We start from the raw sequence: 18,874 nt of genomic DNA on the forward strand, positions 1-18,874 counted from the left end.
CTTCCAATTTCTTCACATCAACAATGATGTTTTTTGATAATACAATAGTAGAGCCTATGTTCTTTTATTCTCTCTTCCTCATCTTCCTTCATTTTCTTTTCCCTTCATTTTTCCATCTACCCATCCATCCACCTTTAACACTGAACGTTCTATTGTATTGACTAGTTTGAGAAAAAATCTAGTTTTTTAAGTAGGAAAACACTTTCAGAAAGCACACTGGTTTTTTCCTTTTTAAAAAAAATCATCCTTTATATATCAAGTACTCGTGAAGCATGTCACATAGAATGATAAATAAGTAGCCTACTTTCTTCATCGAGATACATCCTTGTAAAATGGGTACCTAAACCATACATCCATTATCTCGCCAGGGCCACACGACTGTGTCATTCACATCATACATGACAGGAGATGGACAGTGGGAGGACAGACCTCATTTTGTTTTGTTCAATACTGTGGGTTTTTTTTTTCAAACCTGCTTTAAGAAGGAATGTATTGTCTTATTTTAAAGAGTTTATAAATGGAAAATATGCCAAAATAACCTTGATTTTTTTTTTTTTTTTTTTTTTTGGTTTGTTAGATTGTTACTAGGCAGGCTGTTCCCGTGGCAACAAAAGCAACCATAAAAGAGTACTGGGAGCTGTCTAGAACATCCTTGACTGCAAAATGCTGAAATGCAATTGAAAACGGAGGCCTGGTTGACATTTGGACTATATACAACTCTATTACAACAAAAGGACACAAATAATCCTTCAAATTTGTTCTTCCTGTTGCAGTTTACCAGATTACCACTTCATTTGATCCTGGCAACACGGGACTTGAGGCAAAACTGGCATTATTAACTTCATTTAAAAAATATTAACTGTGTTATGAAAACAGGAGCTTCTCCTTTACTTCTTCTTCTTCCTCCTCCTCCTCTTCCTTCTTGTCAAAGGATAGTAACAAAAAAAGAAGTGATACCCTGTTTGAAAATGCAGAAATCATTTCTCAATAAAAATGATTAGCCCCAAATATAAAACAGAGGCATAAACTGTCTTCAACAAAACTGGAAAACACTTGTAACTTCAGACACAACTGATGAAAAGAGCTGACAAATGAAGAACAGGCCGAACAGGAAGATGCTTGGAGAGGAGGCTTCTAGCTCCAGACCTCAACGTCATCAGACAAAAAGACTCCGAAATAGCTAACATAACCTGAGGGGCACAACCAATTCCTTGTCTGAAACAATGGAAATGGGGTGAGCACCAGCAATTGTGGGTTTTCTGGATACTGCCTGGGACCATCGAGTAGCAAGAGAGGCAAAGCCAGAGGAGGAGATATAGACATGTCACCAACAAGAAGCTGTCTGTGGGTGAGACAAGAGTGGAGGAAAGAGACTCCGAAAGGGAATAGCTCTGCAGTTGTCAATTATTGTTTGCTGGAGAGAAGGAAAGGCTAAAACAGCTCTCACAGAGCCACAATCCTGTCGTAAGTGCTTCCCTATTACCCAGGAAGAGCTGTTAGTCCAGAACGCTGCACTACCTACTATATGGATGTATACCAAATAGGTGAGCCAGAAAGAAGTGTATTTCAAGATGAGTGATAAATGAAATGAACCTGCATGGTACTTGCACAAACACTCCAAGAAAAGGAGGACAGGAACAGGAGAAATAATAGCAGATAAAACCACTGTTGATAAAACCGTTCAACAGAAAAAATGAATCCACTGAGCATATGAAATATATGGCCAAATATACTGTCATAACTCAACTGAAGGAAACAGAAAGTTCATCCAGAGATATAGGTGATCAGAAACCACATGGCACCACAACCAAAGGAAATGCAATAGGAGTTAACAGAGTTCAGAAAAGAAACGGAAAAGTGAAAAAGTCATCCCTAAAACAAATGCAACACCAGAAGGAATACAAAAAACTTAAGTGAAACTGAGAGAAGGCCAAGAGAGGATAAGGTGGAAATGGTTTCATCTTGATTAATCAGGGGTTCAAAATATGGCATTTAAGTTGATAAGCATGTGATAAAGGCATAAAATATTTATAGGTATAAAGCTAAACACAAGAAGAACCAAGGAAATAATACAGCCAACTAAAAGAGCTCTAGAGGAAAGGCAGAAAAAGAGTATACTAATTGGACATTGCTCATAGCAGGGAGTCAATAGCATCTAAAAAATGAAATACACAAATCAAAATTACAGTTAAGAAAACCACTAGGGGAACAAAGGAAACTAGAGCAAACATGGATAATATAATAAAAATGCCATGTACAATGTATATTGTTGATTATTTATCCTTTATTCATCCCTCCACCCCTCTTCAGAACCCTAATTTTGGTCCTGTGTCCATCCTTTCTTCACATAATCATGTGCTTCAAGGAGGGATTCTTAACTGGCAGTGATTCTGCTTCTCCAGTGGACATTTGGCAATATCTAGAGACATATTTGACTCTCTTCTGGGGGGAGTTACTGGCATTTAGGTTAGAGACCAGGATGAGGAGACCAGCTTCAGGCCCTATCATGGGCAATTACAAAAGATTTCCCTGGTAGGCTTTATGAGGGAAAGCTGTCCTCCCCACACAGTCTTTGAAGGGAGCTATAGTCAAGGACTCAGGTCACCATGCTCATATTCGTATCTGCATTCCTAGCCCTGGCACCTCCATCCAGAGGCCATCTCAGGGGACCTTGGCTAAGGCAATGTTAAGGTGTCTCCACTGAGACCTTCTTATTGGGGAGAGGTCTTGACCAAGATGCACTTCTCCGCTCTATTTTTTCCACTTCTAGCCTTTCCTTCTCTCCCTCTCCTGTCCCCTGGGTTCATGAAATGGCAGGAATCTTTTGCTCAGTGCTCCTCAGCAGTGAGACTATTTCCTCCATCTGCACTGCATATCATGTGATTGACCCTTGCCCAGTGCCATTCAGTGGGGGGTGAGGCGGGGGACGGGGACAAAGAAGAAGTGAGGAGCCGATACTACTTTGCTTTTTGGCCTCTTGCTTACATTATCACAGTAAGTAAACAGAGACTTGATTTTTATTTTCATTTTGGTTCATTGTCTTAATTGACTACCTCAACTCTTGCAGCTTCACATAGGAATGTTGTTAAACACCCTACTATGCACAGACCAGCCTTCCACAATAAAGCATTAATTGGTCCAAACTATCCACAATGCTGAGGCTTTTGGGGGAACTTGACCCTATCACCAACTCCAGAGCCAACAAGCCCATCGAATTCTCCTAGACAATGTTAATCATCCAGGAGTGGATAGATGACCAAATAAGTTGGCCCAATCACATGGAAATGAAAGACTTACTATTCCATGGTTAAGGGAGAATTTTCCTCAATTTTTGTTGTGTTGGATATGAACAAGGAAACATACAATGCTGACTGCCATGAGCAGCCATTTTGTGAACATGAGGGAAAACAACTTTGGGATAAAGCCTGTACTATGCTATAGGAGTGAGGGAGAGAACCTGGGTCCTCGAAGACAGTATGGACTGAGAGAACTGTGGCTGGAACCCACTCCATCTGTGGACTTTCAGAAATGTGTTATAAATTTCCTTAATGATTTTAAGTTTCAACTGGAGTTTTTCTTACTTGGAATGAAAAGTATTCTTTTACAAAAAGATAAAAAAAATAACAAAAGCAATAAAAATAGAAAGCATTAACCTAAAAGCAAAGATATATTACATATGAAAAGACTACACTAATGTATGAAATAAGAGGAATCCTAAAATTGAATCACAAAGCAAAACTCACTATATACTATTTTAAAATACCTAAACAAAGTGACAAAAATACAAAAAAATACAGGGATGAATAAAGGTGTATCAAGCAAATGTAAGCTAAATTAAAACACTAGTCATAATTTTAATATCTGACATTTTAAATTACAGGACAAAAGCATCCAGCGAAACAACAACAACAAAAGATATTGCTATAATGATAAAGGTGATACCCACACTGGAAATCTAGCAGTCGTGAATTCATATGCAACGGGAAACATAGCCACATACAATAGAGAAAAAAAATAAAAACCAGACAATAAAAGCAGAAAATCCCTAAGTGAAAAGTTTCATTTACCTCTGTCTCAAGTCATGACTAAGCACATGGACCAAAGGAAAAGGTTATAGAAGATCTAAATCATATATTTAATCAAAATATAATTTACATATGGTATAAAATAATCGATCTTATATAGTTCTCCATTCTCTGAAAATAGAGTAGACCTTCAAAAAAATTGACCCATATAAAGAAAACTTCACATGGCAATAGTTTGGTACCTATGTTTCTGTACAAAGGGAGAGCTGTTTCTACTTGGACTCCTTATGACAAGTGACTCCTTCAGAAGGAATATAAAATTGTCCCCACGGTAAGAATGCTGCTGGTGGTGACAGCTCTAGGTAGTTTATGAGAAGTGGAGAGGGGCTAGAGAGGGAACCGCTGAGCCATTGCAGAAGCGATCCGTACCTGACTAAGAAGAATACAGGCAGTCGATGCTGTCCAGATAAGTCAAGGATAAAATGATGTAACATTAATGAACACTATATGGAAAGCAAACTTTGAAAAACACAAAAGGAAATACTGAGGACTTTCCATTAACATATGAACACAAGACAAAAAAGTAAAATCTTAGTTCAAACTGGCACGGAACTAGGTAGTAGTGGACATGCAGGGCAAGAGTCAGCAAAACCTGGAGGGAAATCTGGGCAATACTGTTCAAAATAGACTTTTCTCTCCTCTAAAGAGTTTTAATTAAGTATTTCTTGAAGAACTGTACATTTAACTTTTCTCTCTTCATGGCCATCTATTGCCCTTTTGCACACGAAGCACACTGTCACAAGTGCTTTCTCCCTTTACTGTTTCTCTTCTGCCTCCATTTCCTGCTCAAAGGAAACAGGAGAAAGCTGCTCAGCACATTTTTCTCCTTTAACCTGAGGTTGGTAAAACACCCCCAAAATATTTCCTGGTGTTGAGGATGGACTGTGAGAACTCAATAGAACCAGGACAGCAAAAGCTGCCAGAACAACTTCACGGGCAAAGTTAAGTCTGAGTTCAGATGTATGGATGAGGATAGAAAGAACGAATAATGTGCTATGAAGACCAACATCCCAGAATGGCTGGGCGGTTCTTCAGGCTGCGCTTTCTCATCTCTTTCCTGATTGCGGGATTAGACTGCGAGAAGCAGTGTCTTCCAGTATTTAAAACAAACAAAAAATACACCTTCCAGGGACAGAAGCATGTGAGAAACAGATGATTCAGTCAAACTTCCACTAAATAGTGATAACTATAATTTCTTGCTCTTATCTATAGGCCTTTTTGTCGTTTTAGAAAATGACTCAAAGATTCTTTCAAATCAGACTGTCCAGTCTACACAAAAATATTACCGAGTTTAGTGACTACAGTGAAATCATAGTTCTTGTATAACAATAGAAAAAGTGAGCTGTGTTAAACTTTTCTAGTTAATGTCTAGGAAATATATTGCAATGTGTACGGCCAACAGTAAGTTTTATTTCATATCTAAGATAGCACTGTTTAATACTCAAATAGTTTTCTTCATTTATTTCTACTTTGTAAGCTAAAAGGAAAGAGATAAAGAACAGGAATAAAAAATAATTTGCCATGTAAGTCACTCTCTGATTCTTGAAATAAAATATTTTAATTCAGTTTCACTTAAAAAATAAAAGTAGTTTCTTACTCCCACACTGACCACATTAACATTTTCACATACAGAAAGCCTAGGTACGTTCAATTGTTTAAAAGACATGTCTCCACATAATACAATTACATTCACGTGAAGTATATAAACATATAATTGTATATATTTGTGACTTTTGCATCTGGTACTTTTAAAACTAACACATAATATGCTTATTTTCTAAAAGTCAATTCTTAGATGATGATCTAAAGTCAGGAGAGTCTCCTAAAGAATTTTAATAGTTGTGTTCATATGAGAATTCAGTAATTGCCTAAACATAAGCTTCAAACTAAAGTTTTAGCAATTTAAGTGATCTGTATGGCAATGCATGGAATTCTTATCAGCTTGTACTGTTTGGTTTACACTTTAAGTCATTTCAAGTGGTTTATAATTATTTGTGCATTAGGGGGAAAAAAGCACCAAGGATAATAAATATTTTTTCACATCACAGATGAAATCACAAAACAATGATCTCAACATCCTTTCAAAATCTAATCATTTGAAAAGAGCAAATGTTCAATCTTTAAGCTTTCTTAGTGAGATCAACTGATACACTAGAGATAAGAATGGAAATGCTAAAAAAGGAGGTGCTATACATAATATCTACTAACTACAGAATTCAGACATTCTCACATTGATGATATCCATTTCTGAACTGATTTCCTTAGATCTAAAAAGAACTCTGAAAATAAATGTAATGTTTATAAACTTGTCAACTATATCTCTTAAAAAAAAAAAAAAAAATCTAAAGCTGTCTTTCTTCCCAACACATGAAGCAAAATTTTCCTGATAAGCAAAAGCACCTTATGGTAAGGAAATATACAAAGAAAGTATTTTCTACAAATTAATATAGAAATTTATGTGCATAAAGGTGTAGTTATCCCAGCTGTATATGTAATATTTTAAATAACACACAATAAAAAAACTCAAAGCACATATTGAAAAAATAACCCATATGCTAATACTCCAGTTATTAAATATTGCAGCATATCTGTAATTCTAACAATTGGGGGGGGAAAGTTTCTAATCTAAATGGTCAATGAAATCTCTTTGGAAATACATTTAAAAAATCTGCAATCAGTAATCCTGACTGCCAAATTCTAACCCAAGCTATAGGTTTCTACAGCTAAGATAAAATCCCATGAAAATGAAAGTGTATATGGAGGTCACCTCACAGATTCTTGAGTAAACAGCATTATTGATGGGACACTGGTACAAGCTAGCTGGGCTTTTCTGTCCTTGTCTTTACCAAGGGCACATGGTAAACATAACATTAAGAATGACAGACCTTCATCACCATAACTTTTGCTGCTCATGTTAATGAACATTGTCTTAAACATTTCAAGATCATGAGAAAAGTTCCTTACCTGAATATATATGATGAATTCTCTAGATTTAACATATTTTAAAATGAATTCAGAGATGTATAAGGAGAAACATAAACTACTTGCTTTGACAGTTTTCAGCCAAGGTTTATTATGTGTCCTTTTCTATTGGACACGTGATTTTCATATATTTAAGGAGGTCCAGCTTCTGCTAAAATTTTATTTCTTTTTCGCAGTGGTTTTTTTGTGTTCATGCATTTCTGTTTTGTTAGTTATATTCTTTTTTCGAGATGAGGTATTAGGAACAACTGCATTAGAAGGTCCGCTGGTAGCTATACAAAAAGAGAAAAACTATTGCTTAGATTTTCACAAGCAATTCATGTTCAAATAATACTGCTAAGTGACAAAAATAATTAATTTTAATTGTGATATAAATGAAACATTGTAAACACTCAATAGAGCATTTTTAACCTTTTAACTTTTTAGAATTCAACACCAATACAAAAAAGTAATGTCAATGGGTTGTGTTCACAAAACAAATTTCTCTTTTCACTCTACATTCTTCCTGGAAAACTAATCTATTCATCATTTTTAACTACCATCTATTTTGCTAACCATCTTCAAATGTGCACTTCTGTCCCAGGTCTTCTCCTTACTTCAAGATCTGTGTACCCTGGATATCCTACTAGAAATCTCTGTATAGATGATTGACAGCAAACATAATATGTTTTAAACTGAACTCATCATTTCCCTATAAACATCTACTTTCTACTCTATCTCTTATGTCACCACTATTTAAAAAGTCTGAAGGTGGGGCGCCTGAGTGGCTTGGTTGGTTAAGCATCTGCCTTCGGCTCAGGTCATGATCTCAGGGTCCTGGGATCGAGACCCGCATTGGGCTCGTTGCTCAGTGGGGAGTCTGCTTCTCCCTCTCCTCCCCCTGCTTGTGCGCTGTCAAATAAATAAATAAAATCTTAAAAAAAATAAATAAAAATTCCGAAGGTTAGAAAACTATAAACATTCTTCACTTAGAAATCATCCTTCTATATCTAAACCCAAATCAAGCCCTAATGAGTTACTAAAAAACTATTCTAAGCCAGATTACACTTCCAGTATGGATGGGAAGCTTCTGTCAGACCAATTCTCCTACAGAAAGCAAGTATAAACTTTGGATAAAATATGAAAAACAACTATTTGAAGACACTGAAGAGTAAACAAAAGCAGGGGCATACTGGAAAAAAATCAACACTTGGAAGAAGGGAATTCATGTTGAGTACCCCCAACACACACATTTTCTAAAAAGCTTTGGCCTTAAAAAAATGGGGTGCCTGGGTGGCTCAGTTGAGTGTATGACTCTTGATTTCAGCTCTGGCCATGATCTCAGGGTTGTGACCACGTTGCTCTGGGTGTGGAGCCTGCTTGGGATTCTCTCTCTCCCTCTCCCTTTGCCCCTCTGTTCCACCCACCCTCCCTCTGACCCCGCTCATGGCTCACAAGCTGTTTCTCTCAAAAAAAAAAAAAAAAAAAAAGCTTTTGGCCTAAGGCCAGTATCCAGAGTATCCAGTCTGAACCATGTGCAATGACTAAAACTCCAACATAGAACTCATTCTTAGTAGCATTAAAAACCAGAAGATAAGTATTAGAGCAACTATAGCTGCTGGAAATCAGGTGGGAGATCCCAGAAAGGGAAAGCCCCCAATTCTTTGTATAAACCTGATCACATTTATGTCATGAGCAGGGTAAGCTCCAAGAAGTCCAGCTGAGGCTAAAAGAAATGAAGTGAAATGTGAGCTGCCAATGACTTCAAGGGACACAGTTTTGCAATCTGAGTTCAGCCAAGGTTAACTCTTTGCTTTAAAAGAACCCAAACAACTCAATACTCTTGGGAGAAATATAACAAAAAATAACAGTTTGGCCTTTATACAACATCTCATTCATAATGTGTAGGATACAATCCAAAATTACTCAATGTATGAAGAAACAGGAAAACATCTTTCTTCTTGAGAATGGATAAACTGATAGAGACCAATCCTGAGATCAGCCAGATTAGTTACACAAGATTTTTAAAGCAAGTATTTTAACTATACTCAAGAACAAAGGAAAAGATTGCTTATAATGAATAAGAATATAGGAAATCTCTGAAGAGAAAAAATTAAAAGAATCAAAAAGTGTCTAAAACTAAAGAATAAAAATCCACTAGATAGGTTAACAGCAGAATGGAGAGGAAAAAGTGAACATCAATCTAGAATATTAAAAAAAAAAAAAAAAGTCCTAGGCAGGCTTGCCATAGTCAAACTGCTGAGAGTCAAAGATAAAGGGAAAATATTGAAAGGAAGCAGAAAAAAATAATTCATTAACTCACTGCATACATTGGAACAGTTCAATTAACAAAGACTTCTCTCAGAAACAAGGGGAACCAGAAAACAGGAACAACACCTTTTAAGGGCTGGGGGAAAAAAACAAAAATAACAAAAAAAAAAACTTTCTTCCTAGAATTATGTCTATCTAGCAAAACTTCTTTTCAAGAATGAGGGTAAAATAAATACTTTTTTAAATACAGTAACAGACCTGCAGTATAAGAAATGCTAAAAAGATTCAGGTTGAAAGCAAATAAAACCACATGGAAACAAAGACTTAGGAAAGGAATAAAAACTGATGGCTAACGTGTGGATAAATAAAAGACTTTTTTTCTCTTCTTAATTTCTTTAAAATACATATGACTGTTTAAAGCAAATATTTTAACACTGTATTGTAGCCTTTATAATATATGTGGAAGTAACACACATGGATAACTATGTGTTAAGGATGGGAGGAGAGGAAGGTAAATGAATCTATAGTTGCAAGGCTTCCACATTTTGAGTATAACATTATCTCTAAGTAGACCATGAAAAGTGAGAGATGTGTATTTACAGCCACCAATAAAAGAATAATGCAAAAAGATAAAGCTAAAAAGCTAATAGATAAGTTAAATAAAATACTAAAAAATACTGAATTAATACAATACAAAACAAGGAAGAAAAGAATAAAAGAATAACAATCAGAAGGTATAAACAGAAAATACAATAAAATAGTAGATCTAACCCAACCATATCAATAATTACAATGTTAATGAACTGTAAACATTGCAACTATAAGGCAGATATTGTTAGAATGGGTTTTTTAAAAAGCCAAATGTATATTGCCTACAAAAAAAAAAAAAAATCTCTTAAATATGAAGACACAGATTGTTTGGAAAAATACTCCATGCATACAGTAAGCATAAGAAATGTGAAGTAGCAAGATTCACAACAGATTAAATTAACTTTAAGACAAAGCATTACTAGGAATCAGAGGGAGATTTCATGATGATAAATGGGTCAATACCTTAGGAAGGCATATGAAATATATATGTACGTAATAAAAAAGCTTCAAAGCACAGAATAAAAACTGACTGAATTAAAGGTAGAAACACCCAACTCTACAGTTGTGAGTGGAAATTGCTCTCTAAGCAACTGATACAATAATGAGAACCTCTCCTCCTGTGCACATGTCCCCACCCCTCAAAATGGTAAAGACACAGAAGATCTGAATAAGATTATCAGCAATTCTGACCTAATGGGTACTGATAGAACATGATACCAATGAACTATGGAATAAAATTTCTTTTTTAGTGCTCTTGGTACATTTAAGATGTACCAAGTCCAAATGGTAAGCCATAAAAAAAAAAGTTTCACATGTAAAAGACTGCAATCAGTGTATGTTACAAAACAGTGTATGTTTTGTAATTGCGATGCAATGAAACAAGGAATTAGTAACAAGATATTCACATCCTCACCCCCAAATATTTGGAAATTAACCAATATGTTTCTAAATACTCCAGGACTCAAAGAATAAATCACAATGTGAATTAGAAAATATTTTTAACTGAATGAGAATCAAAATAAAATTTAACTTTTGTGAAATGTAGCTGAAAGAGGGAAACTTACAGCTTTAAATGTTTATATAACAAGAGAAGAAATGTCTAACAAAAAGTGACTTAAGAAACTACAGAGGATAAAAGTAAATCCAAAATAAGTGAAGGAATAAAATATTAAAGAGCAGAAATCAATGAAATATAAAACAAACAGCTAAAATCTAGCTCTTTGAGAACACCAACAGAATGGATAATTCCCTAGTGAGAGTAATAAAGGAAAAAACCCACAACACATATTATCAGTATCATAAATAATGGACGTTATTACCACAGTCATTAAAAGGATACTAAAGTAACCAGAAAGTCGACAACTTAGATAAAATGAACAAATTCCTTGAAAAATACAAGTTATCAAAGCCATCACTAAAATGAAACAAAAAATTAATTCTATCAAAATTTAAGAAATACCTATCTTACAAAAACTCATTCAGAAAAGAGAAAGAGGAAGAAATATTTCCCAAATCGTTTTATGAAGCCAGCATCCACCTGATACCAAAATCTAAAAGACATTACAAAAACAAACAAACAAAACAAACAAATAAAAACAACAACTACAGACCAATCACTATCTTTCACAAATGCAGGTGCCCAAATCCTCAAAGTCAAACTGAATTCAACAACATATAAATAAATTATTCATCATTCCCAAGTAGGGCTTATCCCAGAAATGCAAGATTGGCTTTTATTGGCCTATGTTTTATTTGAAAAGTCAAATATAATACCACTTCATCGTTATTATTTAAAAATGCTTATGAAATAATGCATTTATTATGTGTCTAATATGTAGAGAACAACAATGTACCATGATTCAAAGAGTATTCAAATCCTAGGTCTACCAATTACTAGTTATGTGAACTGGGATAAGTCACAACCTCTCTGCAACTTTTCATCCATAATGGCATGGCCATGGGCCACGTTTAGAAATTTAAGAATAAAAAAGCGCTTTGTAGCATAAAAAAACTATACAAATGTTAGCTTTGAGCTGTATATGGAATACATGATAATTTATATTTAAGGTACTAAGATATTAAGATTTATATTTAAGATTTCAGTTGTCTGTACCTGCATATTCTGATTAGTTGGAATGTACTAAGTTTAAATATATTTAAGATACTGCCTTTAATTTGTAAGGTCTGATAATCTGACAGAGCTATAATTAGGTATAAAAACAAGTCAGTAGTAGAGTGTCATTGGAGTTCTTGTTTTGGTAATCATATAAATATATCACCAGTGGAGGGGGCTGGGTTGGGGTTTGAAGAGTGGAAAGTAAGGGGAGAACATTTTAGAAGAAGAAGAAAAATGACCTGAGTGTCAAAGGGATTTATTTGGGGGGAAGTGAATAGTTTGGCAACACTGTAACAACAATAGCAGCTAACATTTAGTGAGTGTTTACTGTGTGTGTCAAGTACTTTACATATATTATTGGATTCATTTCTGACAACCTTTAAAAGAGGAACTATTACCCTGATTTTATGACTATGAAACCGAGGATCAGAGAAGTTAAGTAACTTACCCAAGATCATATAGCTAACAAGTAGTAGAGCTGAGATTTTAATCTAGGTTCCTCCTACTCCCGAGCACTAACTCTTAACCAAAAGAATATTTGAGAGCACTAACATGAGGAATAGAATTAAGAGATTTCCAGTGAGGATACAGTCAAAACCTCGGAGCTACCTAGAATTCTCTGAAGAAAAAAAAATATAAGGTAAGAAAAAAGAGAACCGTTGAATGTCCTTGTTTGGCATAGGAAAGTAGGAAGAAGAATGACTGTCAAACAAGAAAAGAAGAAGAATCAGATAAAGGGAAAGAGCACCAAGACAGAGTACATTGTGGAAGTCAGAATAAGATAAGATTTCAGGAAGGATCAATCACACAATCAAATATGCCAAAAAGTAAAAACAGAAAAAAGTCGGGGCGCTTGGCTGGCTCAGTTGGTAGAGTGTGACTCTTAATCTTGGGGTTGTGAGTTCAAGTTCCAGGTTGGGTGTAGAGATTACTTAAAAAATAAAATCTTACAAAAAAAAACCACAACAACACCAAAGTTGCCTGAGAATGGAGAATTAAGACACTGTAAAAAAAGAGAAAAAAATTTCATATAAAATGACTAAAATAATGCCTAGGCTCAAAAGAAAAGCAAAAAGAGTTCATAAGTTGGTTTGCAGAAAAGTATCAGTATGAAATATATTTTATTAACAGATATGGGGTGGGAGAGACAACAGAGAAAAAAATGTAAGTACATCAATAGACTACAATAACAGTTTTTAACTCTAGGAATTGTAATGATCCTTCCTAAAAACAGATTTTAAACTCAAAAAGCAAGCTATTATTACTCCTCTAATTGCTATACAGAATCCATAAATTCACACACAGTTCTAACCTGGTTTGCTGCTTGCTTTCGTACTCTTTAAGGTAGCTGGTGGTGTTGGGAGGATCTTTGCAGGTGTATATGTATTTAAAGATATTTTTCTTCTCATTACTGGACTGGAACGTGAAGCTGTAGAAGCTGGAAAAAAAAAAAAAAACACAACAGATATGGCAGTTTGATTATTTCTGCCAAGTTCTTACATTTTAGAAATTTCTAATGACATATTTAGTGGACTTATGAATATACATTACAGGAGAAAATAGACAATGTAAGGCTTATGGAGTAAATGCAGCAAAATCATCTTTCCTATAAAAAGTTCTCTCATGCTCTTAGCCAAATAGATGTTCTGTTTCTACTGTAAATAATAAGCATTTAACAGTCTTTACCAAAGGTATGCCAACAAGAATAGAGCAACAGACATAATTTTATACTGCCCTGATAGAAACTCAGATTCCTAAGGGATAGCAGAGGGCTTATGACAGTTTTACTGCCTGGTTAAAAAAAAAAAAAAGAAAAAAAAAAGACAGGGTCCCAAATTCTTTTTCTCTTAAAAATATGAAGTGGAGATTCAGGGATAGTTAATTTATAAATACTATGGTCTATTAAACTATTATATTTAAGAATAAACTAATAGATTATAAGTAATAAAATAAATCAGATTGTCTTCCTCTATTATCTAGTTGAGATTTATCTTAATGAAAGGGAATTTTAAAGATTTTTTTTTTCTTTCTTTCTAATCACAGTGGGGCAATTAAGAGGTGACAAGGAAAAGTAGGGATAATTCTTTTTTTTTTAAGATTTTTATTTATTTATTTGACAGAGAGAGAGACAGCGAGAGAGGGAACACAAGCAGGGGGAGTGGGAGAGGGAGAAGCAGGCTTCCCTTTGGAGGAGCAGGGAGCCCGATGCGGGGCTCGATCCCAGGACCCTGGGATCATGACCTGAGCCGAAGGCAGACGCTTAAGGACTGAGCCACCCAGGCGTCGCCCCCCCCCCTTTTTAAAGATTTTTATTTATTTATTTGAAAAAGTAGGGATAATTCTTAAGTATGAATTCCTCTGGGGAAGGATAGGTCAGAGCAGGAGAGCTAGTGGCATGAGCTTCTGAGTTCCTAACCAAAGGGAGGTGGGGAGTTAACAAAAAAACAAGATTTGGCTGTTTTTGCAATTTGGGGGGAGGATATGATAGCAATAAACAGCATGTCTCTGAAAAATAAATATGTGGGCTAAATTATAGCAACTGTGCCTTAGATGGCTGCTATCTATGTACACTGAATGAATATAAATCCCAATGGCAGAAGTTCCAAGTTTAATGACATAATACACAAATGATGAAAAAAATCCCTAAAGTACCATGTAAAGCAGGACACCACTACTAAGCTCTTTCCTGCTTGTATATTTTATCCTGTTAACTTCCATCTCTAACTTATCCAATTAGCATTTCCACACCTTCCCCCCCATCTGATTCTGTTAGTGTCCCATTGTAACCTATCTACTAGCTACCACAAAATTGATTAATTTTGTCCTAAGTGAGGAAAAAGCCTTTCTGAATGACAGAGGATTAACAATGTCAGCTTCTGTGTTATAAACAGCACAAAATCAGTAGAGTCTATATTATGATGCTAATTCCTTGACAATTCAGGGAATTAAGTATAAATAATGTAAATATACTCTGATTACTATTAATTCTGCAGTTACAGTATAAAATGTAGGCTTCAGATAACTTTTATTATAATTAGCATCTATTTTCTGTACTATTCAAAAATAATTTAAAAAACCATACACTTTAGAAGACCTGGATTTTAGTCTTGCTTGATCACTAACTACTTGATTTCCTCAATGGTGTCTAAGTTTTTTTCTTTAAACAGTAAATTTTTCCCAAATGAAATCTTAAATAAAATGGATGAAAACAGATACTCTGGTTGAAGCAGCCACACAAGACATAAGGCCTAACCACTCAGCATCCTCTTCCTCATGGAACTTCTAAAAGCTCTTGGGAATACAGATTGAAGACCAATGAACCAGATGCACTCTAAGGTTTATCCAATTCTATGAACTGCATTAACTGTATTTATGTTCTCATCTAGTTCCTTTAGTAAGTAATGGCAGGAAATTTTAGAAGAGCTACAGGGCTTGGAGTACAACTTGTATCCATGATATAGAGAAGAGCTAACCTGAACTGGAAAAGGAATTTAATATCCTTCATTAATATACCTCAATAATATACTCTGATGAACTGAATTCACTAACCACAGAAATAAAGCCAACATAATATAACAGCATCACAGAATATAACTTCAAAGATGATCTTTTTGTAAATATCCCACAATTCTCTTCCCAAAACAGATGTCATTACTGCTATTTCCCTTGTCATTCACTGAAAATCTTCTAAAGTCTAAATAGCATTGATATCTATCCTAAATTCTAATTTAATAATTAGAATCTTTCTTTCATCTCTATTTTAAGATTATAAATCCTTACCCAGGGAAGAAGTGAAACATCAAGCATAAAGGGGGTAAAGGGTAAATGAGAATTCATTCAGGTTCTCTACTGCAATCTGAGGAAAAGCACTGGCCATTCTATCAGCTAACAGAGAAGAAAGTGAGATGAACATGCTTCCGTTTTCCTAACTTTGACTTCATAGAGCTTAGAGAAGTTATTTCATTTGGAGTATTATCAGTTCTCAGAACCAGACACATTCATATGCAGATTTTGAAATTAAAACCTACTTCCTAAAACCATTCCTAAAAGTATTTTAGAATGCCCAGATATCTCTCCATTACTATAATGATTCAATGTTGACCTCTACTACCAAAAGTGTAAGAAAAGGGAAGAAGCCACTATACTCCAGAAATGCAGGGGGCACCATTCAGACAGAATACAATGTGAACAGAACTCTCTAGAATAATACAACGTGGTAGTCAGAAAGGGAAGAGGATAACAGCAACACGTGAAAGGGGCTTTCATTCCCAGACCTCCAATTTCATTCTTTAGAGAAAGAGATTTACAGTATGCACCTTATGAAAAGGAGAAAGGTATACATTGAAAGTTTGTGACTTTCTGAAGATATGACTAGCCCCAGCAAGATTCTTAACAGAGCAGAGCATGCTCTCCCCAAACTGGATGCATCCTCAACTGGAAATTCCAGCGTGCTGATGGATCCTATAGAGCTGAGAATGACAGCAGTCAGCTGACTTCTCACACCCAAAAAGGTAGCCCTAAGGGTTTCTCAAAATGATATCCCTTACAATAGTGCTATAGAATGTTTAAACGTGTCACCAAAAACGTGCCTTCTCAAAAAAGTTTTGGAAAATCTGGGTATACAGCTTTCCTTACAAAAGAACCTTAGCTATTTCTACACTAATATAACTCTATCTCTCCAAAGAGAGGTAGGATATAATATACAGTTTCCAAAACTTACTGAGCCATGAATCCCCTTTCTTCGATGAATGAACCTTTTCAGAATATTTTCTGAAGAACATAACTTGAAAACCCTTTTGTCCTAATTTGCTCTCTTTAGTCAAGAGCTCCTTCTCAATCAGAATGACTACTTACCAGAGCTGTTGTGGGGATAGGCATGTGTGCATGTGTGGGTTAATGACAAATGATATTTTGTAATTTTTAAAAAGCTTATTATAAAATGACACACGATAAGAATGTGAAAAAAGACCACGACTCTATATTGTTGACTTCTATTGCTGGGTCTTAGATTTTTCTTTTTCCTTTTTGGAAAGAAAAAGATTTTTGGGAAGAGTCAAGAAAAGTGGCACACTGCATAGTAATTACACCAAAGAATTCCAAATAATGTTCCTTTATACCCCCTTTTCTCGTAAAATTCTATTCACTACCACTAGTTGAGTTTGTTGTTATAATTCTTTTTATATTCAGATAATATCTACTGCCACAAAATGATAATAATAATAATAATGATAGTAATAAAAATAATTTTCCTACAAATTTCAGGAGTCTTCCGTGGAACTTCACTTGATGGAGAAGCAATGGAAGCAAGAAATTCATCCACCTGCTTTAAAGACAGGGCATTGTGAAGAGTCTCTAGAGGACAAATAGATGGTACCATGGAATACAACTCAAAGCCTGAAAAAAAGAAATGAAGAAAATTTGGATATTTAAAAAATCTTTAATTGAGAAGGAAGACGACCATTGCTTAGAACTGTATGGGTCAGGTCTTTCCAATCTATCACATGCAGACACATGAGATCTCTGAAGTCATGACACCAGATGCTATGCAATATGGGATTGGAACAAGATGTGACAAAAGATTTCATTTTAAATGTAATCACATAGTACAGCATGCACACAATTTCATTCTATATTTTGGTAAAATCTAAGAATAATACTTAAAGAAAAAACCTGGGGGGAAAAGCAGAAAACATTATATTGTTTCAGTTTTTACTTTAAAAAATCAGGTCTACTTGATAATAGGTGAATAAGTTGATGCCATGATGTGTCCCTTATGCCAGAATGCTAAAATTAACTTCTTGTTGAAGAATAATTATGTTGTAATTACTTGTGAAGAGTGATTTAAATTAGCTTTTCTAGTCATACCAAGGCCAACGATACTCTCTAGTGTGACCTGAAAACAACATTCATTCATTTATGCTGAAAATGAAATTTCAAAACACATTTTACCTACCTTTATTGAATTAACTCAATAATTCTATTGTTGAAATTGTTAGCTGAGTAAAGTCAGGCCAAGTAAAAAGCAATACAAAATACAGACATGTTTGCATTCAATAATGGCACAGAAATACAAAAATTTCATGAAACAAATCATGCACATATATATTAATACCATCAGTGAAACAAAAATGCTTAAATATACAGGTCTTTTTTTAAACAAATAGAATATAGGTTATTTGCTTTTTATAAAATTGCCTGTTCATTTAAACTTTATTCAACTGAATGGCTTTTAAAATTGCTTTCATACACAACTGAAATAACAGGTCCTTCTGCATCTACTCTTTCCAAAATTCAAACTAATTTTCCTCCAAAGAAAATACTTTTAATACTTAAATTAAGATTTTATATAAAGGCTAATATTATTAAATAAAAAGTAAAAGTTAATTAAACTCGAACAGACTGCAAAGCTCTCTGCTTCAATAGGCATGTGCTCATTTTAACATTGGCTGATATTTACTTAATTTGGGGAGGAAAAAGTAACCTGAGAACCGCCTAAGTCTTGGCTGAAGTAGGGAAACTATGGTTGAAAGAGAATCTAGTCTTCCTATGAAAATAACAAAAAGGTTTATAAAACTGGTATGTTTGATTTTCAGGTGCAAACCAAAGAATAATGGAACATTACATATACTCAAAAACAAAACAAAACAGAAACTATACCATAACAGCAGCTAAAGCACCTAAATTAAGCACTAAAAAAATTAGGCTTGCACAAGTATTACATTTTTTTAAAGTACAAGATTCATGCAAATACACGCAAACCCTTTCTTTGCAATACACTAAACTTAACAATATGATTTTTTTATCCTTTCGTCAGAATGTTTTGTAAGTGTTTTTATAACAACTATTTCCT

The 18,874-nt window shown here is 34.7% G+C and overlaps 1 protein-coding gene across 11 annotated transcripts in view; it reads right to left on the reverse strand.

Moving 5' to 3' along the window:
• Positions 1 to 3,808: 3,808 nt before the first annotated feature.
• The window catches only part of PPIP5K2 (diphosphoinositol pentakisphosphate kinase 2), a 72,883-nt gene continuing 57,817 nt past the window's right edge, over positions 3,809 to 18,874 (reverse strand). For 9 of the 11 annotated variants that reach the window (XM_032403904.1, XM_032403902.1, XM_032403900.1 and 6 more), the window contains 3 exons: positions 17,278 to 17,418; positions 13,337 to 13,462; positions 5,607 to 7,339 (listed from right to left, as the gene is read on the reverse strand). In XM_032403904.1, the coding sequence (XP_032259795.1) occupies positions 7,227 to 7,339; positions 13,337 to 13,462; positions 17,278 to 17,418 (380 nt within the window). In that variant the 3' untranslated portion in view covers positions 5,607 to 7,226. Of the gene's footprint in view, positions 7,340 to 13,336; positions 13,463 to 17,277; positions 17,419 to 18,874 lie in introns of all 11 variants that reach the window. The other 2 variants (XM_032403910.1, XM_032403907.1) reach the window with 1 other exon arrangement.

The sequence above is a fragment of the Phoca vitulina genome, unplaced genomic scaffold, assembly GCF_004348235.1.
Source record: "Phoca vitulina isolate PV1807 unplaced genomic scaffold, GSC_HSeal_1.0 scaffold6, whole genome shotgun sequence".
NCBI classification, from domain to species: domain Eukaryota; kingdom Metazoa; phylum Chordata; class Mammalia; order Carnivora; family Phocidae; genus Phoca; species Phoca vitulina.